Source organism: Pollicipes pollicipes, unplaced genomic scaffold (genome assembly GCF_011947565.3).
Source record: "Pollicipes pollicipes isolate AB1234 unplaced genomic scaffold, Ppol_2.1 Scaffold_7231;HRSCAF=8579_pilon_pilon_pilon, whole genome shotgun sequence".
NCBI classification, from domain to species: domain Eukaryota; kingdom Metazoa; phylum Arthropoda; class Thecostraca; order Pollicipedomorpha; family Pollicipedidae; genus Pollicipes; species Pollicipes pollicipes.
Genome location: NW_023597034.1, coordinates 40,648,592 through 40,660,916, shown reverse-complemented (window position 1 = coordinate 40,660,916; position 12,325 = coordinate 40,648,592). Strand labels below are relative to the sequence as shown.

The following is a 12,325-nucleotide window of genomic DNA, read 5'->3' as shown; positions in this document are numbered from 1 at the left end:
CCAGTACTTCAAACAGCAATACGAAAGGAGAAATGCATGCCTCGTGCGCCGGCGGACTACGCGGCCCTTCCGCTGCAGCGTGGCCTTCAGAAGCAGTCATTGACTGAGTGAGGCCATTTCTGGATGGTACGTGAACTGATTACCGCTGCGTTCGTTGGCGGACGCTCGTAGTAAACATCAGATGCTGCTGACGGCGGCTAGCGGTGACTTTTCCCACGACCGAACGTGTAACCTGCATAATGTATCAGATGTACCGATCCCCAAAACAACGGCCCTTCAGCACGAGGGTGGTAATGGTGTGACCGGCGCGGCTGGGCCAGCCGGCCATGCCGCCCGCCACTTTCGGTTGACAGCCGACGACGAACAGCATGCTGTCCTTTCTTGTCCGGTTGGTCATTTGCATAACGGACGAGTACGGTGGAGCCCTGGGCTGCAACATCGCTACAGCCGCGGCCGACGGTCTGCGATTACCACTGCATCTCTCCGCACATCCATGCTGAAACGCCAGAGCAAACTCACAAGATCATGTCGTATTCCAACCGGCTCCACGGCCTCGACACACACGTGGACACCGCGGTAGGTGAAGAGCGGCGTCTAGCTGCCACAGATGCCCGGCGGCGGCCGCCAGTGGGGCCGGCCGCCCCTGAGGGACGCCTGAGGTACGCGCCGCCGGAGGCCGCCTCACTGCACCGGCACCGCGCGATGGCCGGGGAGCCACAACAGCCGGCGCGGCCGGCAACAGAGACGGCCTCCGCCCGCCGCACACACGCGGCGGCGCGGTCCTGTCCACTAGTCGGGACAAAAGGCACTGGATCACAGAGGTAATATACAAATGGCGGGTACGCGGGTCGCACACGCTGAGCTCACGCAACACTTGTTAGGCACCGCATTGGCACACACTCGCATGGTTAAGGAGCGGCATTAAATGCATGGTAAGGCAAGTTCGAGCAGGACAATATTCCCATGTAAAAATACAAACGCACATACACCATCATCAAATAAAAAAGCGGTCAACACATCAAACCTGCATAGGACAACCCCGCGACGCGTACGTGCTCTGGTTTTCAGATAGCTGAGTATATAGTTGCCATTACAATTCCCACACGTTGAGTCCGTGCACTATGTAAATGCTGAAATCGCATAATTCGTGCGCCAAACAAAGCCTGGCCACCACTGACGTTTGAGGAACGCCTGCCAACATCACCAAGTCATTACTAGTTTGGAGCGGCGTGACTGGCGACGAGCAGAGATCAACGGTCATCGTCTGTTTCTAGCGCCGGAAGACCGAACCGAAACACCGCGCGAGGCGGAGGCTCATCTCAGCTGACCGCCGCGAACGCCCGCATGTCGGAGACAGCACTTAAGGAACCAGCGGTTCTCCCGATTTGACGGGTTACTCTTCAGCACCTCCGTTTCTGAAGCTGGCGGTCGGCGCGGCTGGTTGGCGCACCGAACGCCGCGCTGACCCTCCTCCCAGAGCTCGGCTCCCCCAGACCGCGCCTGGACAGCCGTACGTTACATAAGCCGCTCAACGCAGCAACACAGACTAACGTGCCGCAGCGAGAACCTCGGCGAGAACCTCGAGAACCCAGTGAGAACCGGCGGCCGCGGCTGACCAGCTGGCCGCCGGTCAACGACACCAGTACGCAAAGACCAGTGACACAGAGCGCGCACGACGGGGCGGGCACAGGCGGACGACAGCAGGCAGGGTGTCTCATTACACGGCTGAACGGCGCCCGGTGGCGGCTGGGCGTCATCGTTCACAGCTGCTCAAGCCGGTAGCCGCTGGCGGGCAGCCCCGGACCGCGCCGACAGCCCCTCCCACGCTGGCGGGCGCCGGCCGACGGGTTCGACGCACGTCCGCGTCCAGGCCGACGCGTCAGCTCGGGAGCGCGCGACGCCAGTGCCGCGGCGCCCTCGACAGCCGAAGGGCCGACCCCGACGACGCTCGAGGCGAAGGCCGGCCGGCCGGCTCCCACGGCCGCGGCCGCGGTCGACAGGCGGCGGCCGCGCCGGCAGCCCCGGCCGGGCACCCGTCACACCGGGTCCGAGACGATGGTGACTGCCAGACTCTGGTCGTCCCAGACGAAGGTGTGCGGCAGTACCACCTGCAACGGACGCCGCCCGGCCGTCACGCCACCCGCTCCTGCTCCCGCCCAGAGAGCCCACGGCGCGCGGCCGCTCGCCGCTGCTTGGTGGTCTCCACAAACTAGACATCTGTTTCGGTATGATTCGCTGACGTCAGTTTTTTTTCTCTGCAGCATGCCTCGGTTGGCGTGTATTCAGCGGACATGCAGCCCACTCCAGGGTGCCGCCCGCACACGCCGCGCACGGGTGGGAGCAGGTAACACCCGGCGGATATTTCACCCTGCTAGGAGACATGTCCGCACTGGTCAGCAACCGATACGAACACAGAAGGGCCCATCGGCAGCAGGGCAGTGTTGACACGTGAGGGGAGATGTCGGTGCTGGGTACGTCCCGCTCCGCAGCGGCCTAATTACTGGCGGTACAGAGGCATGTGATGAGTGCGCGCGCGCGACAACGCGCGCACCGGACACCTCCAGATGCTTTCTTCAGACAGTTATAGGCACTTGGGGTGCCTAACGTCAACTTAATAACATACGCAAGGAAAATTCGATGCCTTACTACAACCAGCACGGACAAGAAAAAACGACGCACAGGTAAAAACTGTCATGCAGCTGGTATTGTATACAAATGTCCATGCCGAGATACAGCTGCGTTGGAATACGTTAACAAGCGCACCAGCAGGCATCGATAGGAGCCTCACATCAGTACGAGTTCCAACACATACTAGCCCCAATGTAAGTGGCTAATGATTACACGTAGTGCAGCACCCTACCGCATCTGAACATTCAACCCCAATCATCGGACGCCCGCAATCCTTTGCATACTGGCCACACTTGGCGGCCAGCCCAGGAAGCGCCGGCGATGCGCCACGGGCCGCTAACATGAATGAGAGGCGATGAGGCGTAACTACTATCGACTAAGAAAAAAATGCGCTGAGGCCATTCTTCAAAATGCCTGGCAAAAGGGTCCATGTAAAACACGGAAATCTGACCAACCCAAATTTTCGCAGAAGTGTCTGCGCCGCACTCAGTATCACGTAAACACATCACTGCTAGAGGCAACAGCAATTACGGGGAGAACCTCTAACGCGGGTGACAGTGCCGTGGCGGTGCTTAGCACGATCAAGGTCCCTAAACTCTATTTCGCTTACTAGCATCATTATTTTCGCTCACGGGATCCCCATTACTATTTCGTTCACTAAGTCCACAAGAGTTGCTTAGAAACATCCTTCGATCGGGCAAGCTGGATACCAGTGCAATGGGGTAGGCGGTTACGTTCTTCCGTTGAGAACCCTGGGGATCGGGAGCACGTGCTTCATCCTGTCCAGAGGAAAACGCATGCTTCAGTCGGTTGGCCCTGGGTCCCGATCTTCATTGACAAATGCGAGTCCATTCCCTCTAGGAGCGAGCCCATTTGACGTTCCTGACTGCCCTATGACGTCACGGCCCAAGCCCATTCCTAAGTTTGCCAAGAGGCGAAGTAAGTGCGTTTGTTTACAAGCCGTCACTGTTTACATAGCAACACCTAGCAACAGCCGACGCACTCTAGATGGTCCTGTACGCCGAGCAAATGGGCAGGTTTCGATGACAGGTGGGTACTGTCTCGAACAATGATGTTTTTAATCACAAAACTTGCCAATATCTGTTCAATCGAATAAGGTTTAATTGTACCACCCTACGCGCTTTATGCGTCATGCGGCCTGCACCCCCCTACGCGCTTTATGTGTCCATGGGCTTCAGTAAGATGATTCAATCTGTTGACCACATCTGAAATAAAACGCGTGTTTCGTCGGCACGCATCGGTGACGTCACAATTACTACCTCGTTTGGCGGTGCTTGGCCGTGGGTCAAAGAAGACCTGAGCCCCAGGATTAGCTGAGTTCTTCGGCCAGGTGACCCCGGGAAGGAAACAGGTCCTGAAGCTGTCCTGAACCTGAACCCTGATCCCCAACGCCACGCTGGCCATTTCATTACTGGGGCTGGATAAATCTGGCGCACAACACCACAAGGCATCACGTCACATTAGACATAACACCGAACAGGCCATCGCGAAAGACAGCACAAACCACCACGGTGCTGCGTAATTTGGCCGACTCACAGCATACCTAGCCGCGGCCGTATTCCCCGAGAATCGAATGGCTAATGGCGATCGTTCGAAGCGCACCGAAACGAGCAAATGTGATGGGCGCCAGCAAAGGCGACTCATAACACGACAAAACGTGCAGCAGTAACTGATATTAAATGTATAGCTTATGATACATCATGCAAATTATTGCCTCGCCTGACTGGCCAGCAAGCCAGACACACTGCATAATGACGCGGAAGGCACCGTGCCGGTCATGTCAGCGTGACTGGTGCAATGAAGCTCAGTGTCAATCGGTCTACTTCGGCAGGCTCCCCACGGTGGCAGCACGTCGTCGGCACGCGCTGTGCCGACGAGCGCCGCCGCTAAACGTTCCGCACATCGCCGTCGCAGTTACACCACAAATCCCGGCACGCTTCACCTCACTTGCGACAACAGGGCACGTCCCGATCGATCCGTTCGAGGCCGCCACACACTGCGGAGACGCTGAGCGGGGAGGGGGGGGGGGAGACGGCGCCACGAGGCACCATTCGGACCCGTCCGTCACTCGGACCCAACACGGATGGGCAGATCATGTGCGGATTACGTTGGACGCGCTGCTGGTAACTCGCTCTATGGACGGATCTACCAACACCACACGCCGTGCTGCGAAACTTTCAAATTCAATTGTTGCTATGACGAACTCTACTAAGTGCTTTACTTCAACCAGAACATGATCTTGTCTTTTCCTTGGCAGAGGAAGGATAATTATCAGCAATGTTTTATGCTTGGAAAATTACTTTTCGAAAACAACATCGAATAATCCGCGAAGAAGACATAAATCATCTTACATTCCACGGGGGAATAAATCACTCCCGATGGACCAATGAGGCAATTCACGCTACGAGCGCAATACCTTCGCTGATTGTCCGCCCTGTTGGCGCAGGACACATGCCCGTGAATAAGTGAAACCAAAATGACTTAAGCAGCAGAGATCATGACCCTGTGTTATGATCGCTGCTGGTAGCCACAAAAATCGTTGCAGGTTCGACGGTCGATCCGAGCCAAACCAAACGATTGTCGATCCGAGTGACAACCACACTGGCATAAACGACGGCTACCAAAACTGAGCCTCATCTAAATCATGACTCAGAGATTGGTCCAAAAAGTTTTTAAACATGACTCGACAGGGAAAACATGGCTTTATCGCATTTCAAATCCCACAAATTTTCAGCAACCAACATGCTATTTTGTTGTAGACTTTTTCTTACTTTAACTTTGTCGAAGCGCACAGACCTGAGTGCTATGGCCTATATGCTCAAATATTTGAGAGTAACAGTACGGTGTACTTGATAGGATGAGGATGGGGATAATGATGATGATGATGATGATGATGATTGGGACTTTGGGGCGCGCTGATTATTGACCTTCCACAACGCCCATTTAAGACCAGAGCTTTGCGGAATCGTAACGGGACCCCGAGAATTTCCAAGGCATTTAGTAGTCCCCATTCCCAAGGCATCCCCAACAATTAGTAGGAGACACCGCAACCCACCATGCGTTAAGGCAAACATGTTTTTTTCGGATAGGGCAGATCCCTCTTACACGCTATTCCAAATAATGCCTTTTGTTGTTAGTACTACCTCTTTCGTCCAGTAACGACCAATTCAAGACTATGCGACAAGGAGAGTACCAACTTGAGGACAATACTGCATTCATTGGAGAAGACCCTTCTTAAGTGCCTTTCCGCGCAGCGGGACCCTTCCCTGGGGTGTGTGAAGTCGCTCGGACGGAGCTCCACCGGGCCCCGACGGGGCTCCCATGGGGCTCCCACAGGGCTCCGCCGGGCTCCCGCCGGGGCGTCCGCGAAGCCAGCTCACGGCTGGCGGCGCCGAAGCCGCGGCTTACCCCGGCTAGACGGGGCGGCGCGAGGCGTCTGGACGAAGTGGGGAATTGAGGAAAGCACGAGGCTGCCAAATGATATCGCCATCTTGGATTAGAGTCAGGTTGGAGACTGATGAGAATATTGGCATACTACAGAAGGGCTGTTAAGCGCATAGCATCGCATACTTCTGCAGAATTCGCGGCATTTTAAGCGGCCCCACTTTGCACGCTCACCTGGTCTGGGACGGACAACACGTTCAGGTCGCACAGCATCCGGTCAACCAGCGTCGGCGGCAGGCGCACTTGGAGCCATCTGCCGCGCGCCACGTAAGGCTGAGCTTCCGTACACACCGAGCCCTGGACGGAGGGCGCCACCAGCGTGACAGCGCAGTCGCCCGCCATGGACTTGAACGTGAAGTGTCGGCCGTGCTTCAGGCGGCCCCTGCGCAAGGGTTTGCCTCCGTCAATATCCAGACACGTGACACTGTGACGCCGGCACATTCAACATCGCGCAGTCAACTCCTCCGCTAAACGGCAGACATTCAATTCCCGGGAGGTGTGAGCCACTCGACACAGCGGAGGGTTTGACTTCGCTTAAGTTGGTCGCGAGTTGGGGAGTCCCGAGGCGGAGCGGGATGCGACGCGCGCCTCACCGTAGCGCCAGCGGCAGCATCAGACCCGACTCGAGGTTGAAGGTGAGGTGCAGGCTGTCCAGCTTGTCCAGTCGGTCGGAGGCGGGCACGTCGGGGCCCTCCTGCGCCTCGCTACTGGAGCTGCTCTCGTTGGAGGAGCGCCGGTACCTGCCGGCGGACGCCACGCTCAGGGGACGCTCCAGTGGCCGCGTCAAGCGGACGGCGCGTACGGGTGGGCGTCCCGTATAAAGCACCGGTCCCATTAGGTGCAATATCTGGCTTATCTGGATAAGCAGCTGGTACCGCCTAACGGCGTTCCTATAATGTGACCTCGACTCCACGTGCCCAAAGGAGAAATAAAGACGACCAAGATATGAGTCAGAGTAAAAATGACTTCGAGACGTGGTAGACTCGGACGACGAAATATTCCCGCCATCACATTATTCCCGCTTCTATCTAAACCATGCGCCTTGGAGAGCTTAACCAACAAGCAGCAGATTCCATATCAACACAACAAAACCAGGTCATCACTCACATGGCCTCGAGCGGCTGGGCAGCACGGCCGCCGCCGCTGTTGACCTGCATCAGGCCGCGCTGTAGCGTGTCGCGGATCTGCTGACGCTGGGCGGCGCTGACCTGGTGCGGCGCGGCGGCGGCCGCCGCCGCCGGGTCGCGGCGCGCCCAGGTCACCCACGCCGACACGCCCGACAAGTTGCTGCCCTGGACGTCGATGCCGCAGTCCACCTCCTCCTGCACGGCCGGGTCCAGCTCGAAGATGGACTCGCCGCGCCGCATGTCCGTCACCAGCAGCGGGCCGCCGGCGCTGCAAGGCCGGCGGGGGCACGGGGTCCGTCAGACGTGTCACGGGGTCAGGAGTGTCACAGGGTCAGATAGGTCACGGGGTCGGATGGGTCACGGGGTCAGACGGGTCATGGGGTCAGGCGAGAGATAGAGGACCAGGCGTGACACAGGGTCAGGTGTGTCAAGGGGTCAGGCGTGTCACGGGGTCAGACGGGTCATCGGGTCATCGGGTCAGACGGGTCATCGGGTCAGGCGTGATGTGCTGAACCGTACCCGGTGACACACTTCCGTTTGATAAACATGAATCAAAGACTGACATTTTGAATTGCAAGGATAAATTGCTACCGCGCTGGTAGAAAGACTGCAATATCGACTATGTGAACATATTTCCACCATTAGTTTAAAAACCGTAAACCATTGTCATTAACCCCCTGGCAGCAACGTTGCACCTTGCAGCTCAGTTTTTCGTCTGAATACACCAGCACGAGCTTATTCCGGGTTAAGGACTGGCAACGCACCTGACCCGTTCCTGACCATCGGCCCCAGCATCCCCACTGTCCACCCTCAACGGCTGTCTCTTTGCCTCTGACTGCAACCCCAGATATCCCCGCCGTCCACCCTCGACAGATGTCCACCTGTCCCTAATCACAACCCCAGCATCCCCACTGTCCACCCTCAACAGCTGTCTCTTTGCCTCTGATCACAACCCCGGCATCCCCGCCGTCCACCCTCGACAGCTGTCCATCTGTCCCTGACCACAACCCCAGCATCCCCGCCGTTCACCCTCGAGAGCTGTCCTTCTGTCCCTGACCAAAGTTATCCCCTCCGTCCACTCTCGACAGCTGTCCGTGTCCCTGACCAAAGCCCCGGGCGGTCTCTCACCCGCGGCAGCGTTTCATGATGTCCACGAGCCCGGCGCCGTTCCAGTGCTGGACGGCCTCCAACTCTTCGGTCGTGATGCCAACGATCTGCACGAACGAGACGGGCCCGAACGGCGTGTCGACCTGGCCCAGCTCCGGGTCGGCCGCCAGCAGGATGTGCTGCAGCCGCGACTCCCCGCCGTCCAGCGCCACGTGATACGACACGTGGTCGCCGCTCACCAGCAGGTTGCCTGCGGCGCAGCGGGCTCGGGTCAGCTGCAGCGCGCCCGAGTCGCCTAGCAGCAGGGCGCTGCCGCCCACTGGAGACCATGGCAGGGCGTGACCAGCCCGGCTGGGTCTGGAGGAGGAATCTGGCCGACGGGCTGCTCCATTGGGGCGCGTTCGTGACCCCTCCCCCCGCCCTGGTGCGTTTCATCTTCAGATTGCCCAATTGGAGAACCCTTCAGGTTTCCCAACTGAAAACTATTACCACCTACCACATTGTACTGGGTTCCAGATTACACAGCTAAGAAACCTTGCAGAACATCAGGCTATTTACACTCTCCATCCACGCAACTCCAGGTTCAGACGCTTTTCAAGAGGATGTGTTTGGCATCACTCCCACAAGACCAGCCTGAAGGACACATCTTACCCGCTAGTTATTTAGACTGGATGACGCATCTGACCCCGGGGTTATCGAAAGGTCGTCTCTGACCGCTGGGTCACCCGACCTGAAAGTGCGTCTTACCCACTAGCTACACGACAGGAAAGCGTATCTAACCCGCCGGTCGCCTGCCGGGGGACGCATCTGACCCCGGGGCTAGCCGAGGGGAAGACGTCTCTGACCCAGGACTAGATACTGCCCCCACATTAACCGCCTGGGGAGCGTGCATGCGCGGCGCTTTACCTGACTGCAGGACGTATTTGGCGAGCGCCTGCATCATGGCGGCGGGCCAGGTGGGCGGCGTCTGGTCGCCGGGCTCGCGGCGCAGGCGGAAAGTCAGCTCCAGCCCCAGGCCGCTGGGCGTGTCCGGCCCGCTCAGCTCGTGCACGCGGCCGTCGCCATGCAGGTCCGACAGGCCGAAGCTGGCGGCGCCAACGGCACGTGACACGGGCGCGGCGGCCGGCGCGGCACGGCGGTGGTTCGGTGTAAACAAGCGAAGGAGCGCACGTATGGGGCGGCACACGGAAGTGTACGACCAAAGGAAGGGGTGGGGCGCGGCGGACATGTGGCAGTAATGTGATATGGTACATATGCGATAAAGCTACACAGGACATAGGTGACACACTTGGCGCATGGGACACGTGAGAGAGTGTCAATGGAGACAATGAAATGGCTGTGGTATGACTATGGTGACAGGTGGCACGGGAGTACCTGCCACGGACAGCACGTGGGAGAACGCGTGGTACTGAAGACACGAAACAGGGGTTGTATGAGAGCAGGTGGAACGGGTAGTACAGAAGGCATGCGACGCGCGGAACATCTCAGGGGAAAACTTCGGCTACAGGACAGTCGCAGACGTTAGACCAGCAGCAGACGTCGGTCAAGAATCACGCACGAAGCAGAAGCCGACGAGTGCACCAGCGTACCAAGCACGGCCTTATCAACCGGTCCTGACACCGGCACGACGCCGAAGCGCGCCCGTCGTCCTGAGAGGGCGTGACGCGAGCGCCCGCAGCGCACTGGAGCGGCGTCACCGACGGCGCGGTCGGCTCACCTGACGTAGTGCCAGTGTGGCGGCACGTTGTCGTCCGGACCGCCGTCGCTGCGGTACATGCTGATGTAGTCCAGTGGGTCAGGTCCGCCCAGCCTGCCAGTGCGTCACAGCCAGGTCAGCGGACCTGATCAGGTCTGGACACGGTCAGGGCGTCATTATGTCATGGTCACAGAGGGAACTTTTAGGCTCACAGTAGTCAAACATCAATACATTACACTTGCACAAGTTGGGAAGAAAGGTATAACATTTCAAAACCATCAACACTTCTAAAATAGCATGTCATGGTCACTTGCAGTTTCCCCAACCACTGCAAAACAAATGAAATCACAAGACAATAAGACCCACAAAGGACAAAACATGCCAAAATAATTTTTACAAACCTAACCTATAACATGCTTACAAGGAAAAAAGGATCTTTTCACTTAAACAACATGCATAAATGCCTCGGGCTTTCGGGCCTTGGTATCACAGCTCCAACTCAACAGCTAACTTTAACTCTAATGATTTTGACTGGAAGACTGTCAAAGTGCCCTGTTCTCTCATGGAATCATTTGATGCAAGGTCCCATTCCAGGCTCCTTTCTAGGAAGATGACCTTTCTTTACTAGTAGATCTACACCACACACACTTTCTACAGCTTGACTCAGCACATCCCTTCTTGAAACTGAGCCTGATCTGCAGCCTGAACTCACCAGTACTTGACCACAGCTGTGACTTGCAGAGGATTGAGCTGGTCAGCATACAGCCTACTGCATGCTTTGTAGAGGGCACACAGCCCAGGCGGTATACAGGCATCCATCCTGCTGCCTCTGCTGCTCCTCACCCTGAACTGCTACCTAACAAAGGAATGCCAAAATGTCAACTGACAATAATTTTGCAGCATTCAAGACTTATGGTATGGCAGAACAATGTCAGTATATTTGTCATACATGTATGTCATATGTTGCCTCTCACCTGCAAACATATTTCAATATATTTCAAAGTATTAAGCATGCACAGAAAAGCAACATAATGATTGGCCTTACCAGAATCCACACAAAGTGACAAGGCCATATGCACATTGTTATGGCATCTCTTCTAGGTATGTGTTATCAGATGATCCAAAACCTCTCAGATTATTCACTATTGCAAATATGACAGCAGCAATGCCATTTCTTATGTACAGATTAAGTTGAGTAATCAGGTTTCACCCATGACATAACACTGATGCAGGAAATTACCTATCCCGACAAAGGTGCTCACAATTATTCTTTTGCCACAACTTTTTCAGAATGAGGATGTCTGTAAAGCCAAATACATTTTGGCTCTTCCAATGCTCGCCATTTTAGCCACCACCACCTACAATTGATGCCCACAGGCTTCAGACACAAAACAATGTGACACACTCCAGTATCACAAAGCTGGCAGACATTCAAAATAGTTTTTCTGATGTAAAAACATATATTTACAAGTGTGGTAACTATCACTAAACAATACCCACACACACAATGATCACACATGATGTGGGCAGGACAGCAATCTACAATGGCCAGCACCAGCCCATGTCAGCATTCACAGTGTGCAAAGAGGTGACAACAGGCTGCAGTTGATCTCTGTGGCTAACATGTTCATAGAAATCAAAACTGGTTAACAGAAAAGTAGTATCTAACTTCATCAAATCAAAGCAGCTTAACAGAAAAAATATCACCTGGCCTGATCAGGGATCTTGTGCCAAATTTTGATGTTGTGCCTGGTATGGTGCACTTAGGCCTCATGCATATGAAGTCTGCGTAACTAGATTTAGTTTCTCAGTTATACAATATTGGCACCATTGGATACAAAAACAGTTACTCAATATCTCTAGAAACTTCAATGGGTTGCATGCATCAGATGACAGTAAATTACATTCCATCACACCATCATCCATCCAGCTCTGGTACCTCCCCAATACATGTCACCTGCTCTTGAGGCTTCAATAAATGGGTCCTACCCTCAGACTCTCTGTTAGACCGGAGAAAATATCAATTGAAGGATGCCACTTTCCACAAGCATGCCAATAACATCTTATGCTTTTTGCATATTCCCGAACACACCAGCCACCTCCCCACCCCCCAGACACACCATCCGGTTCCTAGATGTAAATAAATGCAACAATGAATGCGCCGCATCTTTATGTGTATGGCGCGCCTGTCCATCCCAGCTGTTGATGACGTCATTGTTAATTTGCGCTTCCTTCACATCGGTTGTTGTGGCGTGTCTGGGACATCACACGCACACGCACAGCAATTTGCATCAGAAATGTA

General features: G+C 55.6%; 1 protein-coding gene across 1 annotated transcript; it reads right to left on the bottom strand.

The window, feature by feature from the left end:
- Positions 1-2,011: 2,011 nt before the first annotated feature.
- On the bottom strand, positions 2,012-12,127 carry LOC119109125 (suppressor of fused homolog). Its single transcript, XM_037232686.1, has 9 exons — positions 11,981-12,127; positions 10,736-10,879; positions 10,045-10,137; positions 9,234-9,412; positions 8,349-8,577; positions 7,201-7,488; positions 6,687-6,833; positions 6,268-6,475; positions 2,012-2,108 (listed from the first exon to the last, which is right to left on the bottom strand). Exons 2-9 carry the CDS (start codon positions 10,840-10,842, stop codon positions 2,037-2,039), a joined length of 1,323 nt encoding a protein of 440 aa, XP_037088581.1. The 5' UTR covers positions 10,843-10,879; positions 11,981-12,127; the 3' UTR covers positions 2,012-2,036.
- Between the last annotated feature and the right edge of the window lie 198 nt (positions 12,128-12,325).

Excerpts from the sequence above, each read along its gene's own strand:
- LOC119109125 (XM_037232686.1), bottom strand. The coding sequence starts at position 10,842 with ATGGATGCCTGTATACCGCCTGGGCTGTGTGCCCTCTACAAAGCATGC. Across the intron at positions 8,578-9,233 it reads CAAATACGTCCTGCAGTCAG|GCAACCTGCTGGTGAGCGGC; the intron begins GTAAAGCGCCGC and ends GCTGCGCCGCAG. Across the intron at positions 6,476-6,686 it reads ATGCTGCCGCTGGCGCTACG|GGGCCGCCTGAAGCACGGCC; the intron begins GTGAGGCGCGCG and ends ACCCTTGCGCAG.